This window comes from Pocillopora verrucosa, chromosome 5 (genome assembly GCF_036669915.1).
Source record: "Pocillopora verrucosa isolate sample1 chromosome 5, ASM3666991v2, whole genome shotgun sequence".
Taxonomy (NCBI): domain Eukaryota; kingdom Metazoa; phylum Cnidaria; class Anthozoa; order Scleractinia; family Pocilloporidae; genus Pocillopora; species Pocillopora verrucosa.
The window spans coordinates 6,923,940-6,946,344 of NC_089316.1; the positions used below are offsets into that span (position 1 = coordinate 6,923,940).

The 22,405-nt window shown below is 37.6% G+C and overlaps 2 protein-coding genes across 2 annotated transcripts; both read left to right on the forward strand.

The window, feature by feature from the left end:
* The first annotated feature begins 139 nt into the window (after positions 1-139).
* On the forward strand, positions 140-10,477 carry LOC136281173 (fibropellin-1-like). Its single transcript, XM_066167416.1, has 16 exons — positions 140-663; positions 1,722-1,829; positions 2,098-2,208; positions 2,896-3,006; positions 3,538-3,648; positions 3,763-3,873; positions 4,305-4,421; positions 5,023-5,139; positions 5,263-5,376; positions 5,804-5,917; positions 6,173-6,283; positions 6,488-6,598; positions 6,767-6,877; positions 7,496-7,606; positions 8,326-8,337; positions 8,978-10,477. Exons 1-16 carry the CDS (start codon positions 159-161, stop codon positions 8,989-8,991), a joined length of 1,989 nt encoding a protein of 662 aa, XP_066023513.1. The 5' UTR covers positions 140-158; the 3' UTR covers positions 8,992-10,477.
* Positions 10,478-12,029: 1,552 nt separating this feature from the next.
* Positions 12,030-19,050, forward strand: LOC131772020 (uncharacterized). The gene is made up of 5 exons (XM_059087930.2): positions 12,030-12,300; positions 15,415-15,474; positions 15,594-15,908; positions 16,969-17,181; positions 18,375-19,050. Exons 1-5 carry the CDS (start codon positions 12,154-12,156, stop codon positions 18,999-19,001), a joined length of 1,362 nt encoding a protein of 453 aa, XP_058943913.2. The 5' UTR covers positions 12,030-12,153; the 3' UTR covers positions 19,002-19,050.
* The last annotated feature ends 3,355 nt before the right edge of the window (positions 19,051-22,405 follow it).

Below are 22,405 nucleotides of genomic sequence, written 5' to 3' on the forward strand. Positions count from 1 at the left end.
TTGATGAATCGAAACCATTGATCTAAATTGATTAACAAGTAAAGTTCATGGTGACCAATTGCAAAACAGAATTTGTTTGCTCTTGTACGTAAACAGAAAGGTATGAACTTAATAAAGAATTCAATTGAGAGACCTTTCCTCGCAGAAAACCGTCAAAAATGAGATCGCGGATAGCGAGAATTTTTTTGGGAGCGGCTTTATTTGTTGTTTTAAGTGAAATCGCCGCTAGGCCAGCGGACGAACGGGAATCTAATTCACAAAAGCTGAAAGAAAGAAGGGGGAAGACACAACAAGATGGACTAAAATGGAAACAAACAAAGCTTGAATTACGCGACTCTTCAAAAGGGCAACACAGAAAAACACGGGTCAATAAGTCACTGAAGAAAAAGCAGACTCCTTCGCCTTTGAAAGATGAGAACAGAGAGAGAAAAAGACAGTTTATAATGCGCCCTTCACATGCTTTCGGTCACTCGTATATGTTTATGCGTCCGCCACCAATGACCCAGAGAACAATCGTAACAACTCGTATACCCAGACCTCCCATGCCAATACCATATAATCCGTTTTTTGGTCGAGGATTCTTTGGTGGAATGCACCATCTGCATAACCCTTTTTACGATGCAATGGCACAAATGTATGGTGAAGAGGACGAAGAAGAGGAAGGTATGTTTGATATTTACTGTGGTCATTAGTTTCGCCCCCTCGGCTGCTCGCATGAGGATCCATCAATCGTGAAACCAGTTAAAGGTGGCAGTCATAGTGACACCTACGATCATCAGTCTAAATAGCACGGTAAAGTTAATTGGCAATATTTGAGGAAGAATTTCGGCAGTTTACAAAATTCGTCATTGATTTTGGCCATGCAACATATAAGAACAAAAACGAAAGAAATCACACCAAATAGACCCATGTAACCACTTTTGTGTGAATAAACTGAACTTTTAGTAAATGAGATTTATTCTCTTCGAAGATCGCTTGTCAGAAATCACATCAGGTCGACCTTTCTATAAAATTCTGTATTGTCCTGCTAGAGGGTAAAAGCGAATGTTATTCAGGTCATAGAGTCAGCTTTTTACTTGTAGTACTTATCATCTGCAAATTTTGTAGAAAGAAGTAGAGAACGTTTGGTGGTGTGACAAAATAAAAAAACAAATCCCACTCACTATGACATGAAAGAATGAAATCACTTGCACTTACACAATCAACCCCCTGCAACTTTATATGGCGACGATCCAATGAGACCGAGCAGAGATCGCGCTTAATTGTCTCAATGACAGACGTAAGATTGTCTTCTTGTACGAGTTAAGCATTCGGACAGAATTACAGATAGATAAAACTATAGCTCTCACGTAGATAACAGACTATCTTACGCCAGGGTAGAGAATTAAAAATAGCTTTCAGATGAATATCTTGTCGATTTGTTTTCTTTTTCCTTTATCCTTCTCTCTGATTGATTTTGGCTGTAAACAATTTAGATTCTAAATTGTTTGTTTGATTGTTTGTTTCGAAGTGCCAGCAATTGATTTCGTTTGTTCGATGTTTGCTTAAGTGGTCTGTATTGTTCATGAGTGATGAGAACACAGACTACTCTATTCTTTATTTTTTATTTTTTAATTCAAATTTGCAGAGACTAAAAGCAGTAGGAAGTATTGAACGGTAGCCTTATTCATCTTCTTGCTACAATTAGAAATAGCAAATTCAGCTGACTTGTATTTTAACAGAACGTCACTGCAATCCAAATCCGTGCCAGAATGGTGCCACATGTAACGAGGTCAAGGACGGTTATGAATGTATGTGCACTCCTGGTTTCAAAGGAACTGATTGCGAAGGTATGCATTTTTTTCTTTTGATGCAATATTTTACACGGCGTTGTTGCCATGCCCATAAGTATAAAACATCTTTAATTTGTTCTGTCAGCCTTTTTCATTATCGTTGAATCGGGCTGACAATTTTGTAGTTCAGTTAAACAAAGTCGGGACAAAATCTTATTACAAATTTGTGGCTTCTGTTTCATTAAGTTTAAGCTAGAACCACTCTAAATGCTTTACTGATTAAGGTACACAGTGCTTAAGGGTAACTTTTTATCTGTTATCCTAGAGGAGAACAAGTGTCACCCGAATCCCTGTCGCAATGGCGGAATCTGCACAGAAGCCAATGGTGCTTACATTTGTACCTGTATGGAAGGATACAAGGGAATGAACTGCGAAGGTGCGATTCACTCTTAGATTGGTTCTTACATGCGATTATTTATTCTTTCTTTTATTTAACTCATTCTTGTAAAATGAGTTAAGGTTCGACAACAAGCGGAATCGCTGGCTCCTTTTACAAATTCTCCGATTCAACTCCACATGGATCTCTGGGCTCCATTTTTTTTCAATGTCTACTCGCACGGTACGCTGATCTGAAGTGAGAGTACTCAGTCAGAACTTATCCTGGGGATTCGAAATGAGATAGCTTGCAAATCCATAAAGCAGTTGACCACTTTCAGTATTACCGTGTCATGCGAACAAAAAAATTCCTAACAATAATTTCTTTGTGTCCTCTTACCCGCTTTCGATATGTAAACATGTGCCCATGAGTTTTACGTCACGTGTAAGAGGTGCTTCCGTCACTAAATTAATATAAGGAATTCGGAATTGAGATCAAATTTAAGGTTCATTTTATTTGATTCTCAGTGCAGAATCTATTCCGAAGGAATGACCTTACCAGCTTAAAGACTAATTTTGATAAAGCATCTTATCGCCTCTGACAGCCAAACTGATGTTTACTAAGCGGTCATTCCCCAAGCCAACATGATTTGATCATAAATTGCAAAGGAAAACTGAAACCAGAATAAGTCACTCAAAAATTTATTTCATCTACTTACGAATGTTGTATCACCTCAATTTATCATAGAGAAAAATAAATGTCAGCCAAATCCATGTAGAAACGGCGGAACGTGCACCGAAATGGATGATGGATTCGAATGTTCGTGTCCAGCGGAGTACAAAGGACCTACATGTCAAGGTAAATGGGATTCTCTATTGTCAGTAACTAAATAAGCATCCTATAAGAGACTAAATAAGATTAACATTATTTTATTTTGGAAAACTTTTTCGAGAATATAATGCAGAAATTCTGTATTTCACCTTATTTTACAAATAGATTTCAGATTACCGTGCGTTGGCTCAATATGTGACGAGTACAATAAAGTGGCGCAAGAGGCGCAGCCGAGCGCGTCACTGATGTTCTCGCCACATTTTGACGTCTCCCGTGATCTATTACTGTACAGACCCATGGCAATATTCATATATATGTTTCATATAATTAAAAAGCAAAGTGTTGCTCATGATGACATCACCTGCGCGTCTGTCCTCTGATAGCTCATAACTAAGAACCAATCAAAAGGTGCGTATAATTCAGCTAATGTAAAACCTATTGAAGCATGAGTCAAATTTAGACAGTTGCACTTGCTTCTTTGGTAATCTTAAGATTACGCTTTAGGGAGAAGTTCCTGTTTAGGAAAGTTTTAATCTGTTTTCTGCTAATCTTTTACAGTGGAGAATCTTTGCTTCCTAAACCCATGTCTGAATGGAGGAACATGTATGGAGGTTATGGGGTCTCACAGTTGCCTGTGTATGGAGGGATTCAGCGGAGCCGCTTGTGAAAGTAAGTAACGTTATTCATTACTAAGCGAAATCTCTACACTGAATCCTTCGAATCCATCCGTTGTCTCGAATGTTAAAAAAGCACCGTGTTCCCGTTTCAAATTCATTCTTTCAGTTGAAAGCAAATGTCGAAGCAATCCGTGCAGAAATGGGGGAACATGTTTCGACAATCACAACTCGTACACGTGTTCGTGTTTAGCGGGATTTTCAGGAATCAACTGCGAAAGTAAGTGAAGTTGAAAGTAATGCAGCTAGAATGCAGTGATTTTTTCGCGAGATAATCTCTGTTTGGTTCTCGCAGTCTCCAATATATGGCATCAGAAATATGAAATAAGCACTGACATAGCTAGAAAATGGCAATCGACAACCAACGGCAAAGAGCGTCTCTCTTAGCATATCCACATGTGAATATACATGTACATAAATTTTAATATTTCATGAATGGTTTGTCGTACTATTATACAATTTATTATCATTATATTTGCAAAAAAAAAAGCAAGCGAATAAAAAACAAAAGTATTTGATCGTAGCGTAAACGTAGTGCAACGAGTGTATATTACGGAGCCGTAAGCAAGAGGCTGTAGCAAGTCTCTGCTGAAATTCGCTAGGTGTTCCTCAAGGAGGCCTTGCATCAATTTGTTCACGTTTCTCTTTCAGCGATGGTGTCAGTTTGTGACTCTAACCCTTGTCTTAATGGTGGTTCGTGTCTCAACCAAGGACCTAACATTTACAAATGTGTTTGTCCTCACGGCTTCCGCGGAAAGAATTGTGAAAGTAAGTTGTCTTTGGATGTAGGCAAGTGTGTTGTCGTATCCTTCACGTGAACAAAACATTGCTACAGTAACGTAGCATTGGGAAGGCCATACTCATTAGGAAATTGTTTCACAATAAAATGACTGTATGGATGATTCAGCTCCGGCTGAAAGTAGGTGTCCCCAATCAATGTTATAGGCGAAAGGTTCATCGGTTACATAGCTTTTCCTGCTCTTATGTTTTAACTCGGTTTTCCTTTTCAATTTTTCACAAACGTCAAGTCTAACCAGCTTAGATTTTTAACCATGCCCTCAACTTGCACTTTGGGCGTTTATCCTTTGCCATCAGAATAATAGGAATAATTTATAAACTTATTCAACGCATGCTATTAGATACAAGCTATAAAAACCTTTTCTCTAAATGATGTCTGATCTAATCCTTGAGATAATTATCGTCTAAAACTCTTTTCTTTCATATAAATACAATTAAAGGTAGGAGAGAAAACCTCCCAAAATTTTGCTTCGTCCGGGCAGTAAGGTAGACGAACGAATGAACATGAAGTCAGGAGTGATTTGGATACATGCACTTAAATTTTCATACGTCGTTGTCTTATCCCCCAAAGGCGAGAAAAAATGTGAGCCTAACCCGTGTCAGAACAGTGGAGTCTGTAGAGAACTTATAGAGGACGAAGATTACAAATGTGAATGTTTACATGGATATAGAGGCAAGGATTGTGAAGGTGAGTTAATTGGATGTATTTCCCCAAATTCTAAAGGCTTTTAAAAACCCTTTAGTGATAATTCTGTGCAACATAAATTTGTACCAGTTTGATTCTGTTGTTGTTGTTGTTGTTTTTTTGCAGAGGAGATTAACCTGTGTGAATCAAATCCGTGCATAAATGGTGGCACATGTTCTACGTTAGGAAGTTCATACCACTGTCTTTGTGTCGAAGGATTCAGGGGAATAAATTGTCAGGGTGAGTTGAAAAGCAATTGAATTGATATCGACCAAATTTCCACATTTGCTATCGAGCCGCTCTTTTTACCTAGTAAGGCTAAGTCAGTTTACCACTCAGGCAGCCCTTGGGTCAAGGAGCCTATGCCTTTTTTTCTTAGAGTAAAGGGATATGGCTTGTTGCTACTACCGTGTTCCTAGAAGAACGGGTTCGTCGTTGGTCACCATGCTCCTGAGAGCTCGTGGGTACCAATTTCTAATATCGGTGGCGACGAACTCACTGAGAGTTATGCGTCTTGTCCAAGAACACAACGCTTTGAACCAGTCAGGGATTGCAAAATTTGCGACCCACAGGCCAGGCCATAAACAGTTAGGCCCTTTCTTCTTTACCAGAATTCCTTATCCAATAGCTAGCCGGTCTAAAATCAACAAAATCGACTGTTTAACAGAGCCTGATAGATGTCACGCACTTCCTTGTCAAAATGGTGGATCATGTTATCAGGAAATCACCGGGACATACAAATGTCAGTGTCCAGAGGGATTTAGAGGTTTCAATTGTGAAGGTTAGTATGTGTTAGTGCTTTGAATATAAATCCAACCAGAGACATGCTTTACGCTTGTCTAAAACCTTTTGTAATCTGCGGAGCAGAAATCCACGTGGGTTTACCAGGCTTGGACTTTGAAAGATGTGTCATGTGGTTGAGCTGATCAAAAAACCATTTCTTACCTCGGCCAAGATATTGATCGAATACCTCTCAATTTTTGATATGCAACTCTGCAGGACGTTAAATCTTTGTCATTTACCCCCCATATTTTAGAGGAGTTGAAGTGTCATTCCAACCCATGTCAAAATGGTGGTACCTGTTTTGAGAACAGTGGTGGTTATACTTGTACATGCCAACCAGGTTACAAAGGGATCAATTGTGCAGGTAATAAGCTTCAATAAAATCTATGATTTGCCATAACAATGAAAAAGTGATGGGTAACTACATCTCAACTTTAACTTCATCCCAACTCTTTACTTTACAATCTTTACCGATACATTTTTTTTCAAGAGAAGGAAAAAAACTATCTTAAAGGTCGGCATACGTCATGCAAGAACTGATAAAATCTGCAATGAACCCCTCCTCTAGAGCGTGACAACTGTCACCCTAATCCCTGTCATCATGGTGGCGTGTGTGAGATCGACGGCGAAGACTTCACTTGTTCCTGTTCGTCGGGGTGGACTGGAATCACGTGTGAAGGTAAGTTCTTTGGAATATTTTTTAACAGTGGATAATACATGGACGATCGTGCGGACAGACACACGGACGACCGTGACTGGCTGCCTACATGGACGAAACGAGATGCAAGCAGTACACGAAGGAAAAGGTTGATTACTCTAAAAAATCATGTCTTCTCTATTTCGGTAGATGAAGACCACTGTCACCCGAATCCTTGTGAGCACGGCGGAGTTTGTATAGCAAAGGGAGCATCCTATGAATGTCACTGTCCCATACATTGGACGGGAATTAACTGTGAAAGTAGGAGCTCTTTTTTACATATCCTTTATGAACAAGGTCGATCACTTCAAGTCCAGTCCATTATCAAATTATGGGAGCAAAAACTCCTTAATTCTGTAAACCATTACAAGAGAGAAATTCTATCAAAAATAAATTCATCTGATGCGAAACTAAAACAAACACTGGTGACTTGTCCACTCCTGTTTTCCTGCATTGTAAACGGTTTTTCACTTTCACTTTGAGTCGTCATTGGCTCAGCTTTGGCTGCTAGTGATGCTTAACTTTATTTTGATTGGCTGTAGTGATACTTACCTTTATTTTGATTGGTTTTAGCGATAACTTTGGTTTTGGTCTTGCGACACTCAATCGAAATTCACTTTAATGACATAAGTCAGCCATCGCTATCAATAACGACACTCGAGAGCTTTTTACATGTAAAGCCGGAGAAGCTTCACCTTTGCCTGCGTCAAACAGGATATTTATAAATCTTTCATAAACTTGAGATGAGATATAATTTAAAGCAGTTGGAGATTGCCAAATTTTTCCATTGCAACTGATCAAGTTAGGAACGTTGACCTACTGTGTTTTTAGTACCACTGTATAAATATTTATCCACTGCTCCGTTTAAATCTTTCACAGCACCCTCCACAATAGCTTACGCAGTGGCCAACACATGCGCTGCCACCACCTACGGCTGCTGCCCTGACGGGAAGACACCAGCTGCAGGACCTCACCAGACAGGCTGCCCAGGTATAAATTTTACCTTAGCAAACGCGACTTCATAGTCATACTTTATAAGCTTTAACAGATTGAAAACAGTCAGTTTAGGGACAGTCATAATTTGTCACCTTAGAGGGGTGGGGGGAGGGGGAATGTTTGGAGGATCACATCGTTTTCAGGAGGAAAGGAGAGGGGATCGATGGTCGGCATAAAGGGGGGACCAGGGAAAATTGACTACCGATAAGGGGGAGGGGGGGGGTCTTTAGAATACTACAGAATCTTAGGCTTGATTTCATCGCAACAAAACCAAAATTCTCCAAACCTCTCCCTCCCCGATGATAAATAATGACCGGTCCCTCACTTGCCTGTCCACGTTGGTTCACTAGGCCCCGGACTCTGGGTCAAAATTCTATTCAAACCAAATTATCAACAGCCCTATATTCCAATTCTGAGCTTGAAAGCTAAGCCACGCCAATGTCAGTCATACATGAAGTTCAATATGATATAGTTGATGGGATCAGATCCGTAGCAGGTCAATAAATTCTATAGCATTTTATACTCCCTGTAGTTTAAGTGTAAATTATGAGTACTCTGCTTGCACGGTGCTTTTAAAACGAGTTCAAAGTTCATCTTTATTCTGAAACCTATAACAGATCTTTTCGCATCTGTTTCGGTTTTGTAAAGAGTTTTTGACATTGTTTTCTTTGTTTTTCCTAAAAATGTTAAACTTGTTCCGGTCATCGAAAAAGAACATATTGGAGGTGAGATATGATCTTCATTATATGATCCGTATTATGTATATTATTTTCATTTCTTGATCCGCATTAATTGAAACTTTCCGTAGTGTAAGGGGTTTATGGCGGATGTGTGTATATCTGTATATTTACATCTCACCACGCTAACAATGAGGAGCCATCGTAGTCCATCGGTCAGGAAAATAATTGGAACTATTCTAAAGATGCCGAAAATGATTCCAATCGGAAAACGACAAGACCAGTAGGAATAACATACTAAGACCGATCGAAAGCTAGCGATTCATTTCAAATGCGAACCTGGCAGTGGAAATAAAAATCCGGAATTTGGGTCAAATCATTCAGACGGTAAGCGATCCGCACCTAATCTATGAATCCACTTGATTGAATGTGAGGATCCGAATCGTTATGAACTGCACAAGAAGAAAAACTTGTCAACGTTCTTGATCTCGTTGTTGTTGATGACTACCAGTGGTGGAGGCCACAAGTCTCGTGCCTGTGGTGATGATATTGGCTATACAAGTGTTTATGTCTCGCTCAGACTGATGATGTGTTAAAGCGCCAACAGGATGTTGAAGAACGATCTATTATACATAATCCGTAATGATAAAACAGTAAACAAGTCCTTTATTTCATTTTAAATCTTTAGGTATCGCAAAGTAAGCGGTCCAGTGTTCATGATGTCAGCTTCGATTCTGGCAACTCAGATAGGGGCCACCTTCAGGAAGAGTACCCTTGCCTGTTATTTGTATGAAAGATGCGGAGTGCATGCTTTGTTTCAAAGAGTAATCTAGCTTGAGCTGAGCTCGGATCATTTGCATTGTAAATATTAACGCTAAAGTAATCTAATCAAAGTATGCTATGAACACTAAATTAGTTGCCACAAGATGGATAAATAGAGTGTGTCATACAAAGGTACTTTTACCCTGCGAGATTAGATCGAAAGAAATGATTTAAGAATCGATTCAAGAAAGTTTTGCGAACTGTGGGAAACTTACAGATCAACTATCAATTTTCTATTTTTAAACTGACGTTAGCTCGTTGAAAATTGATGGAGTTTCTCAAAAAGTTACTGTTGAATATTTGGAAACTGTTTGATTCTAAGGGTTGATTTCCGCATTTTTCACGAGTCACTTCATTTAGCCCAGTCAGGAGAGGAGCGTGAGCTCATTCTCCGATCAGCGGCTAGTAATCGTACTGCTGTTGTAAACAACGTAGGAGTAAAACGTCTGCGCATGTGCCGACGCTGCGGTGGCCAGACGTCATACTTCATGGCTGTCAGAGCTGTTTTGACTAACAGGATCCTGAGAAACAACCACAAAGGCTAGTTTGTCGCAGTGTTTTGAAAACGTGCAGCTTTTTTCGTTAAAGCTTTAAAAACACGATGAATGAATAGAACACACTTCATGAAATCAGCATTGTGTTAGGAAAGTCCTGAGTTTTCCCTATGCTGCTTTTATTTTCATGTGAAAGATTTCAGTGAACGTTTCCATTCCTTTTTTGGTTGTTTGACACGCTTTTCTTTTACATTTTGCGCCGGAAGTTGGCGCGCGACTGGCCGAAATCGATCCACTTGTGCATGCCTTACGTTTGACTCCTGTGTTACGACAAACAGTGGCTGTATTAATATCATATCGTCGCCGATATTTTGAATGTTTTAGTTATCATTGCTTTAAAAACGGAGATTGGTTGAGAACAGCACTGGTATTGTCATGTTAGTTGTGTTGTTACAAACTTGTTATGCTGGTGACATTGCTAATACTCTTTCCGCTGGAAATTTTCAGCTGTATTGATCCGTTTTGACAGGCTCGGTTTATCTGTGATGACTTTTCATCCAAGCAAGAAATTTTTTTCTGGGCATGTTTTGCCACCAACGAGTGAAAGGCATATAGCATTAAAAATGTTGATTTGAATTAATAAAAGATGACACTTGATTTTGAACTTGACTCGGCTCACAGAAGTACTTTCTAATTATTAGAAATGACAGACTCTAGTCCACAACGACCCAATGTTTTCTTCTCCCTTTTCTTTCGCAAAGTGTAAGTTAATTAAAGCTGACTTGTCTTTTGAATTAATCTCAGGGGTGATGGTAACAAAGAACTCTGATTAAAATGAAGAAAAAGAAAAGATATTAAATGAAGAATCACATAAGCTTGCAGCAATGACCGATACATTAAATTAATAAATATCTATTTATCTTCATTGAACAATTGGTTCGAGTGACAGCAGTTGTTTATCTAGATATGAAAAGAAAGCGACAGTTGGAGGACCAGAAAGATGCGTAAGAGTTATTTGAGTGCTCTCCACACTCCCTAAGTACCCAATATTTAGATATAGGTGCCGCAGCTGACGTTTGAAACAATCGTTAAATATAGACAAGTAAATAATTATATATTAGCTAATACGTCATTGCCAACTCACGAATGCTCTATTTTGCTATTTTCATCTATTTCTTTTCTAACTAGAATACGATGCTATAATATGTCATTAGCCTTTTTGCATTGAAAGCCGTTATTAGCTATTTTTCCTGGCTCTGGTTTTAACAGTTTCTTAAAATCTTCAGAAGTCCATCCTAACATCTCTTATATGGTTCGTAAGCGGCACACTTCGCCAAACCACTTAGTCGCACCAATCCCTGCTGGTACTGACGTTCAGAAACACAAGCACTTCTCATCTCAGTGGCTTATATCTGATTCAGATGCGTATCAGTGAAAAAAAGCTGATGTTTTATATCGCTCTCTTATCCAGTGTTTGATTTGTTTCCCTCGTGTCTTCCACAACATTCACTGAGCCTGAGGGGAAAAAATGTTTAGTTTAATTGTAAAGTGATTATCAGAGCATCCGCCGTTTTCTCTAATTTTTCCGGTTTCTTTTTATAACCATCCAAAATTAACTTACTCGACGGCTTTTTTAAAGCTGTGGTGCCTTAGTATTTCAAAATTACCTCAAGCGGGTGATTATAGCGAGGTATGATGTAATTCTCGACCAGTCACCTAGAGCCGGCTGTTCGAAGCGTGGGCAACGCTATCTGCTAGATAAATCTCTATCCCGTGGATGGCGCAGTACGTTTTGTCAACACATCCTCTAGATTGCGATTTATGCTTTGAAAAGCCTTATCTGCCTTTTGAACAACTGGTCCCTGAGTAATTATAATTCTTGGGAATAATACCCCGAATCATGTAATGCGTGTCGCCCGTGGTGCCCCCTAAGTACACCAATTGACCAATGGGAGGGCACGTATCATTTCAGCCATTTTTCAAATAGTTAAGCGACACACCTATCGACCAATATAAACTCGTGGTACATATAATATCTTAGGATAGTTATGCAACTGATCTACCCGACTATGTATTTGTAGAATATCTATGATGGATGAACTTGAAGTACGCCAAACATTCTGTTTCAGAAGTGTAGAAAAAAAAAAAGAGGAGCCGTATTTCGAACCAGGAGACGTTTCAGCAATAACACACAAACTATTCTCGTAAAAACATACCAGAGTCAAAGCGGACATCAAAGAAAAGCTGTCCATTTTCACTTTCTCTACGTTATTACCGAGTTCCAAATTTACCACATTTGTTATTCTGTTGAGGAAAATTCCAAAAAGCTCATTAGTCTGGTACTGGACCTCACTAGAACGAACTTGAAAGCAATTAGAACGTTGTCAACAATTGTTGCGCAGAAGACTGGTACGAGGCAAAATCTTGCGAGCATGTTTACAAGTCTTTGACGTAAGTGCATAATAAACCAGTTCTTTCCGCGCAATATCCGCAATGGCCCGTAAAGCCAGCGACAGGAAAGTCAGATTGACTCCGTAAGTTGAACAAGATGGCCTTGAGCGCTAAGTCTCTCCGGCTGTTGTCCTTCGTCCATGTAGCGCTTGGTGTTTTAGCGATTATCGGAGGTCTTGCCGCAATGTTAGTGACAAATTATTACAATGGACTGTACGGCATGGGCATCTGGCTAGGCTGCTGGGTAAGTTAAATTCGTTACCGCAGCTCTTATGTAGCTGCTATATAATTTGATTGTCGGCTCAAAACGACTAACCCGTGCCCGCTGAATACTGGTACAATTTCCCTCGAAAGTTACATTAAGTGGGACGGTATGATTTACGCTTACGTAAGGGGTTTCTGTTGTAAGTTGTTTTAGGGCCCCTAACTTCGTAGCATGTTGGTGAAGCGGCTTCACCTACATGCTACGAAGTTAGGTGGTACAAAAATTATCATGAAAACATTCAGTATATATGTGATATTTGTTTGCGGTTACGGAAAAGAAGCGCGTGTGTTTGAGTGTTTATGTGAGCTCGGTGTTTCTTTTTTTTTTTCTGACTGCCCTTGCGTGACAAAAATTCTATACAATCTGAATAAATTTATTTCCCTCGATATTAAATGTGCGTCGGAAAGCTGTTTCTTGATGATTTTTGCCGATATGAACGTTTCCTGAAAAAAAAATACCAAGGATACCTGTAGATAAGTCGAGAAAGACGAGATCGGGGTACTGAACGGAAAGGAACGTTGACAACGGGCCAGTACGTAATCATGGAAATAACGTTTCATGACAACAAGAAAGCGGACAGTCCGTCTGTTCTTAACCCATATGTCACATTAACGTCAGAGTTGCCTGGGGTTTTGACATTAATTAACATGAGTGCAAATATTGCTGGATTTTGTACGCCCGACTTGATGACTTTTTTCCCTTTTTCTATAAAAAAAGGCTTTTTTAACATGAACACACACTTAAAATTATAATAGATTAGAAAAAAAAATATATATATATAATAGGATGAAAACAAGGATAAACTAAATTGACTATACAAAATATATGAATAATATTTGTATTTCAATATTACAATGCCTGTATTCATTATTTGGAGTGTTGTTTCTGTTAAAATTGTTCTTGGATGCATCTTTTTTAAAAACATTGACAGCAGCCTGGATCCATATATACATATATTTGTATAGTGTATTTATTAGTTCTTCATTTGTTTAGATCAATGATGTTTAAGGCATGGGGACAATTTTTTTGCCAAATCATTGCTGAAATGTTAATTTACTTTGGGAGCAAACAATAGCAGTTTTAACAAAAGACCATAGTGAATGTTTGTTATTGTATTGAGTGAAGCTTAAAAGTGAAGCTTTGTATGCTTTCTGAATTTAATATGTAATGTTTCAGTACTGTTAGGTTTTACACATAATTGGACAGATTGGAGTGTATTTGTTTTGTTACATATAGCTTGTTAGTGTGCCTGTTTACAAAATAACAATTTTCACCAGCATAACAGCACTATTATCATAACATAATTAAAATTTCAAAAATTTGTAATAAGGACAGTGCTAAGTCATGGTTACTCATACACTTTTTCATTTGGAGTCAAGTTAGAACTATACTTAAAAGGTGTCAATTATGATTATTGCTAAGTTTTTTTGGGCTGCCTTTATTTCTGACATGGTGGTTGAATCTCAGGTCTTCAGTAATATGGTTCAGTTTTTTGAGTGGACAATTTATCATGCCTGTTGTTCTCATTTTAGTATTCAACGCCTATTTGCCAAAAGCAAGGACAATATTGTTGAATATAAGTTGTTAACAAATAGTTTAGACAACAACTCTGCACATTACTTTACTTTAACTTATTTCCTTTCTGAGACCCCCAAACCCCCTCCCCTTCCTCAAAACAAAAAAACAATTAAAAAAATTTACTGAGGCCATTTGAAAATTAATCACCCTGCATATGTAGCGATGTTGTGATTGCAGCCTGTTTAATTATACCAAGAATGGAATGATATGATATTTAAGAGTCAGCTATCAATGCAATCTTTAACCTGCAAATTTCCATTTCCATCTAATTCCTCTTAAGAATCCTCACTGCAGAATCAATAATGAGACCATGAGAAAGAAAGTTTGTTTTAAATGATTGTGAATATATGAAATTCATATATATGAAAAGCAGATTATCAAGAAATGAATATGGGAGGGATCTTTGCTGTAATGAAACACTGCTTAAGGCCTGTACGGGATTTGAACCTACGACCTCTGTGATGCCGATGCAGTGCTTTACCAACTAAGCTAATGAGTCAACTGGGAGCTGATAAATATGTTGGTTCCATATAAACCTGTGAAGTGATGAATCAACAACTGTGAATGTATGAAAGTTATATATGTGAACTGTGGATAAAGACGTGAATACGAAAGTGATCTTTGCAATTATGAACACTACTTGAGCAGTAGTGAATATGAGGCCTGAAAAAAATTCAGGCCTGTACAAGATTTGAACCCAATTGACCTCTGCAATACTGGTGCAGTGCTCTACCAACTGAGCTAACATTAGCCAACTGGAAGCTGATCATTATGTTGGTTTGTATAACCTTGCCAAGTGGTGAATAAATGACTGTAAATATATGAAAACAATATAATTGTGAATTGATTGCAGTTATGACCACTACCTAAGCAGTGGTAAAAATAAGGCCTGAAAAAATAGTTAGTTTTGCTTTAAGCAAGCAAAAAAAATGTTTATTATTGCTGACACATTTTCAAGGAAAGATGTAAGTAGCAAAATCTAAAGAAACAGTCATTTAAGAAATAATAAAAATGTTGTTCATAAAATCAAATCTCAGACTGTTGCATTAAGTTGATAAAATGTAAATAAATAAATGATGACAGAAATATACAACTTACTTCAATTGGTAATACTGAAAATAACAATGATAGTTGTAATTATAATCATATGATAATTAAATAAAAAACATATAATAATGTAATGGCTACCTTTTAGGGAGAAGTATTTGATTTGTATTCAAAGTCACTTGTTCCCTCTTGCCATTTTCTCTTCTTTGCTTTTGTCATGACTAACATCTAATTTCTCCTTACACCACCCCTGAATCAAACATCAACGTCATGAGAATAAAGGAGATGATCACCAAATAAAGAATCTCTTGATTGTTGGACAAATTCTCCTTGTCAGAACCTTAGGAAATGTCTAGGGAGTGGTATGGAGAATATGCTTACTGATGTTAGGGAGAGTAAAGGGTTAATTGCGCTCAATTTAGTTCTGTCAATTTTGACAATTTGCTTCTTTTTCTTTTTCATCTTCAGGTCATATTGACAGGTTCGGTTGGATTAGCAAGTTCTCTGACGCCTAGGAACTTTTGCCGGGTATTGAAAAATATTCATATTCTGAAGATGTTAGGAAGATGTTCCTTGGATGTTCCATCAATAGTCAACTAAATTTTTGTGCAAGGTATTCATAGAGTGTTTGTTATTGTTCTCTTCAGATTGGAGGCTTTTTGGGATTTTGTCTGGTTGCTGTTGTCCTCCTGTCAGTTTGCTGCATTGTAATAGGAACAGTAGCTGTAAGGCACTTTGAGTTTGAGTCAAGTGTAACTCGTGATTATTACAAAGGCAAGGGTACTTTTGGAAACGAGCATCATGAAGATTTTTACAAATCAGAAGTATATTTTGAAGGGAGGCATGAAAATGGCCGCATTGGTCTAGCCGTGTATGGCTCTCTTTTGGTCATCAGCCTATGTGATGTATTGTTGTGCTGTGCTTCTATCTATGTGTGCCGTGACCTTACTCGCAGTGAACAGGTATGAGTAATATCTATCTATCTATCTATCTATCCATCCATCCATCCATCCATCCATCCATCTATCTATCTATCTATCTATCTGAAGGTTGAACTAATCAATAAGACATAACTTTTCTGTGAGTCTGAGTTTCACGCTTATGCAATCATCAGACAGATTTTAAACAGTTAAATACAATAATGTACATTGAATAATGCAGCAAAATTGTAATATAATGAATCAACAAGGGGCTGGCAAAATGCATTTACTGCAAAGAAAGTAGCCTTGTCATGTTGTTGTGGTTGTTTTTTTTTTGCTTCTTGGTAAATTGTGGACATAAGTGTTGTCCAAGGCTATTCATAATTTTGTTTTTCACGTACCCTTGTTCCCACCAATTGCATCATGATAGTTTATTCTTAATAGAAACCACACACAACCTAGTCAATACCTTACTTCATGAATAAAGGGGTAAGTTTCCAAAGAAACTGTGGTGCTGCATCGGTGGGAGAGTATAGCAGGTAATTTAGTATTAACAACTGGGTTGAAAATGTAAATTAGCCACCGTAAAGGGTAAAAAAGCTGACGTTTCGAGCGTTAGCCCTTCGTCAATCGCTCTGACGAAGGGCTAACGCTCGAAACGTCAGCTTTTTTAGCCTTTACGGTGGCTAATTTACGTTTTCAACCCAGTTGTTAACACTAAATTACCTGCAATACCTTACTTCACTTTGGTGAAGGGATAATACTTGAAACGTCAACTTTAGAAACTCTTTATTGGTGACCAATGTACATTATCAACTCAGTTGATCAACCAATTAAAGTTATTTTGTACAGGAGGGATGAGGGGGGGGAGAGGGGTAATAAAGGTAAAGGATTCTGACTTCAGCAACATGCATTTAGGCTCACACTGCTGCTAGGACATGAAGGCTTGGCAAATGACTTAACTTAAAGTCTGAGTAAGCAGGAAGTTCTAGCTTGTGAAATTCAGTTGCTTGAGTCATAATACTCAGCCAAATAATGGAATTAGTGAAGAAGTACGTAGAGGCAATATTTGCCTTGTCCAAAATTTTCCTTTTTGTTGCAGGTAACACTTGCAAGCAGTAATAGCCGTCATTCATCATTATCTCGTTATTCCCAACGGAACATTGCTACTTTACCCATAGCAGGGTTAGGGTATAGTCATCAGAACTGGGCAGAGGTTGTCTTCCAAGGAGCTATACCCCAACCCCTACAGCCTATTCAAGGTCATTTCCTACAGCATCCAGATTTTCAGTTTTTTGCGCCATACAAATTACCGGTGAGTTCAAATTATGATTTGACCAGGTGCAGGTGCATTGTACACTATTTCTCAATTCTTCTCAGTATGTTATTATTATCAGTAATAATTGTATTTCTTTATAATATGTAACATACAATAAACTAAAGTAGAGTTAGCTTTCATTTACCAAAAAGGTTTCCAACAACTTTGTTTATTGCATCTTAACCCATTACACCCCAACATCAATATGCATATCCTCTAGAATGTCCTCGTTAAATTTCCTGATAAGAAGAATTTGTTTAATAATCAAGAGCCTTTTTAATTGGTGGTCATTTCCTTTGTTTTCGTGACCTAAATGTGTGATATCATTCAGGGTGGATATCATAAGGAGAAATTATATGCTAGTTACTCTTAAGGGCTAAAGGGCTGAGGAGAAATTTGTTACTTATTCAAGAAATTAAAGACTGACATGATTCAATGTGGATTCACCAAAAAGGAATTTCTCTCCATTGTGAGTGCATTATTAAGAAAAAAAATTTGTTTAATAATCAAGAGCCTTTTTAATTGGTGGTCATTTCCTTTGTTTTCGTGACCTAAATGTGTGATATCATTCAGGGTGGATATCATAAGGAGAAATTATATGCTAGTTACTCTTAAGGGCTAAAGGGCTGAGGAGAAATTTGTTACTTATTCAAGAAATTAAAGACTGACATGATTCAATGTGGATTCACCAAAAAGGAATTTCTCTCCATTGTGAGTGCATTATTAAGAAAAAACGTGATCAGACAAATGAAAAATATAAATTAGATAATGTAATTTGATTAAACTCCAAATTCTCAGGGCAAAAATTGTAAGAAAAGTATGGCAGATGGTGTGGAGAAGTAATATGAAGATGTTGAGAGTGATCTGAATTGTCTTGTGTATTAACTTTCAATGGTTTAACTCTCAGAGTCAGGAAGATTTTATATGCGCTTGCTACTTGATGCTCTTGCATGAATTTGAGCATAGGATGTGTGATGAAAATCATTTAATAGACCCTACTGCACATTTTCAGGTCAATTGTGGTATTTTATTTTTCATTTAATTCCACATACTAGCAATTTGAAGTTCATGCCTTTAAATGTGATGATGCATTTTTCCTTATGTTGTCGATAGTGTAACTTTGCTTCTTTAATTTCTGTTTAATCTGTCGACAATCATTACTAATATTTTCTTTTCTTCTAAATGTCAAGAATTATGCTGAACTTTACCCAGAGGGCATTGTTAACCCTGGCAACACACCTGCCAGTGAGGACACCAGGCTACAGATTGTGCCAAATGAACCACCTCCAGCATACACACCAACAGAAAACCAAGAACTTTGTCAGCTTCCTGGCTCTTCATTGGGTGCCTCCTTAAATTCACGCCCAGCATTGCCAACTGAAGGAAGTGCATCAGGTCAAGGGTCAACAACAAATATTTCGGCTAGAACCTTGACACCAGAAAATATGAATGTATCAGAAGCAACAAGAGTGTCACAACTTTCCAGTAGAGAACACCCACAATTTTCAGAGACACCGTCAGAAAATCTAGTATCATGTACCCCAGTTCTTACACTGCATGCGGAGAATTCAACTTTTTCATCACTACCTGTGACATCTTCAGCAGCAGATACTTCAGAAATTGTTAGAAGATCCTCAAGTTTTTCATCTGTATCACCAGGAGTTTCTTTGACTTCACTACCAAACTCAGTGCAACTCAATCTAGACATGGATCACATAGCGTCATCTGAATCACAAAACAACACTGCACATCGTGAAACTGTTACTACTCCTGCTGAGACAAATGGAGATACATTCACAGTGATAACTACATTGTAGCTAAGAAAATAACCACCATACTGGCTAACAAGAGAGAAAAAAAAAAGAAGCATAGCCTTTCTGGATTGCTAGAGAATGACATTCCCTGAAGAATGTTAACTGTTCCTGTTTTGCTTCAGCCTATAGGCCTGGGCTGAATAGATGAGCTGAACAAATTGGATTAAACCACTTTGATATGGAGAGGGCTTGAAATTTGGTTATGCCTGAACAGCTGGACCCATTTTCTAATAACTATGAATCTAGTCATAATAAGGGGTCAGGAATGGTAGAGCTCCCAAAGTAAATATCCTTTGTTGAATCTCTCTTTTACGGTTCTTGACAACTAAACATAACATGGTTCCTGAGAACTTGGCTTACTTTAGGGAGAATTTCATGTCCACTTTTTGACACATACATATTAATCTGATAAAAATTAATTTGCAGACAAACACCCTGCTAAGGGTTACCAATTAGTATGGTATCCACTCCTTCCTCCTTTTCCTCAGCCTTTTTTAACATTGGCAAACCAATATCACATTTTTGTATGCAAACTAAAGAGTTGAAACATTTTCTTTGAGATGGGAGCAAAAGTAATTTCTAGCCCTAATGTACAGCTTTTTTCCTATCCTTTTTGAACCTGTCTTTGATATAAAGTTTGTACCTATGGCAACCATTTTTGCTGCACTGTGGTACAAAATAAAAATATCTCTATTTTTGGCAAAAATTATGTGTTTAATCTTTTACATGATCCCCCTGCACCTACTTAGTAAATTTAATATACACTCATATTTAAGTAAAGTGGCTTAAAAGCAGGACATAATCCAATTTAGCAACTTTATTATTTAATTGGTGTAAATATATTTTCCTACAAATTCAGTTGTGATATGCCATTAATAATTGCAAATTTCATGGTAAATAAAAATATTAATATTTTGTTCATATAGAGTCATGTTTCCTTCCTGTCAGGTGAGAGCTACCAGCATTTTCCAACTTACTGACTTCACTTATTTTCACGCAATGTATTTTAACCCTTTAAAAGGCATTTTGATATACCTGAATAACTCCCATGAGTGACCAGGACAGAATTTCTTTTCATTCTCATTACTGTTCTCAACAGTAATGAGAAATTTACCAATGATTTTGAGAGTTAAAGGGTTAAAATGATTCCAACTACCCCTCTGTTGAGACAACATGCCTCTTTGGTGAGGATCTTCTTCATTTACTGCCCTGTCCCTCAAGCCCTCTTCTCTGGACTCTTGTACTTTTGAAATTTTTGAAACCCTGATCAACTGATTTGTGACTTATTTGAGACTTTGAATTTGATTTAATTGAGTCTGTGTTCTCAGCCCGACTCCTCTGCCTCTTAACATTCGGACCAGTTGGTAGAGGAAGGAATTGAATCACTTACTCTAGGAGAGGTCGAGGGTTAAAGCATCAGCTTAGACCAACAGTCTGAAAATGAATGAAATAACATAACTGGCTGTAGCAATGGAGAGCCTGCTATCCTTGCAATAACATTTTCAAAAAATGTAACATTCTACTCTGAGAGCAGTCTATCCAAAATTCCTCCACACAGCACAGCATGTTGGTGTGCATTAGGGTGTAAGAATTAATTCATGCAATGAATGTTGCAATACATTTTGACAACACTTATTCGATTTGCAGTTAAGCAATCTAACCATTGAATATAGCGTTATCCATCTTTTAAACAACTAGACTCAGAAATTTGTCTGTAAACTCTTACTGTTGGCTACTTTTTTAAAGAAAGAGGAATGTGAATGGAGCCTTCGGTACTTTAGGTCAGCAATTTTGTTACCAAAGGGCACAAATGTTATCATACATGAAGTTTCAAATTGCTGCGAGGACGTGCATAATCATTTTGGCTCTCCTCTAAGATAAGTTGTGCAGTTCATTTTCGGGCTTTTTTTTATTTCGATTTTGATGACCATATCAAGAGATCACTGACATGGAAGCAAATCAACAAACACAGAGTCAAGGAGCCGCCAAACAAGCCATGATTTATATCTGTGGAGGTTGGTTATCTTACTGGAACATTGTAAAGCACGAGGTGCCTTTATCCCGTAGTGTAGTTCAGACTCTTGATCTGTCTTGAACAAGAAATGATTTAAAGAAATCAAGAGAGGAAAATCACTTTGATGAAATAACTTCCTCTCGGATTTTGGAAGGTTAATGGGTATTACATTACGAAGTAGTGACTAATGATCAACAATTATTTAACAAATAGAGTAAGAAAGATAGTAAATTTTGAGCAATGAAGGAAGATGTTTTTCCGTCTTGTCACGAGCGTGCGACAAAGAAAAACTTTCGAATCCCCACGAGGAATGATATAGTAGGTACGTTAAATTAAAGGCAGCCAGAGGCTGATGTGGAGCATCAGTTATTAGTGATCTCTTGATATGGTCATGAATCGAACTTCAAACCTTCGAATTCTGCGCTCGAATCAACAAGACGAAAAGCATCTTTCTCTAACTATTTACTAGGACTGGGTTCGGTTCTTGCATGACAGCGAGAGTAATCGAAACATCGTGGATTGTGTTTTCTTTCAAAGTAGAAGGCCTTTGGATAATTCAAACTGAAGACTTGTTAACTCTTGCATTTATGTGAAATCGAATCCAATGGTTGCACGCTTGGGAATTACTATTGTCTGTACGTGTATTTGACAGAAATATATTACATCACTCCTCCATCTATTAGAGTCAATCTAATGACTGTCTGTGTTACCATAGTTCTAAGAGGTGAATGGTTTGGAAACCTGTTTTATTCTTCCCACAATGACAAAGTTTATTTTCATTTGATTTATGTTAGTCTTTAAATGAGGTAAACTATGGAAATTATATTATGTTGACACAAATGACTTCCCTTCCCATGTTTATGACTAGGAAGGGCTGAAACACATATACACAGACCAAAGCAAAGAGAAGAAAAAAATACTTTTGTTATATCTTGATTAACCCCTAAACTCCCTGGATGTCATTAGGAATTCTCCCAATTGTCTGCTATACATTTCTTCTAGTGTTACTTCTGAGAATTTGGTATTGGATCAAGTAATAATCTAATTGATACTAATTTTGGTTCTTGTCATTTTCCTTCTTGATTTTGTATTGATATCGTGAGGAGAAATTCTGTCTTGGTCACTCATAGGAGTTAAAGAGTTAACAAGTTAATGAATAGATTCCATGTTACTGTGCTACTGTTCTGTAATATATCGCAGTGTACCTCACAAAAAAAAAAAAAAAAAATAGCTTCCATTATGATAGTTTGTCTCATTTGAAGACTAACATTTGAAAAAATGATGTCATCTGTTATCCATAACCAAACAGACACATGGCAAATGGAATATATATTTTTATTTAGATGGGGATTTATGTGTCTGTCCTCCAATAGGTCATAGGTGAGAACAAATC

Excerpts from the sequence above, each read along its gene's own strand:
- LOC136281173 (XM_066167416.1), top strand. The coding sequence starts at position 159 with ATGAGATCGCGGATAGCGAGAATTTTTTTGGGAGCGGCTTTATTTGTT. Across the intron at positions 1,830-2,097 it reads CAAAGGAACTGATTGCGAAG|AGGAGAACAAGTGTCACCCG; the intron begins GTATGCATTTTT and ends CTGTTATCCTAG. Across the intron at positions 6,284-6,487 it reads CAAAGGGATCAATTGTGCAG|AGCGTGACAACTGTCACCCT; the intron begins GTAATAAGCTTC and ends CCCCTCCTCTAG.
- LOC131772020 (XM_059087930.2), top strand. The coding sequence starts at position 12,154 with ATGGCCTTGAGCGCTAAGTCTCTCCGGCTGTTGTCCTTCGTCCATGTA. Across the intron at positions 15,909-16,968 it reads ACCTTACTCGCAGTGAACAG|GTAACACTTGCAAGCAGTAA; the intron begins GTATGAGTAATA and ends TTTTTGTTGCAG. Across the intron at positions 17,182-18,374 it reads TTGCGCCATACAAATTACCG|AATTATGCTGAACTTTACCC; the intron begins GTGAGTTCAAAT and ends CTAAATGTCAAG.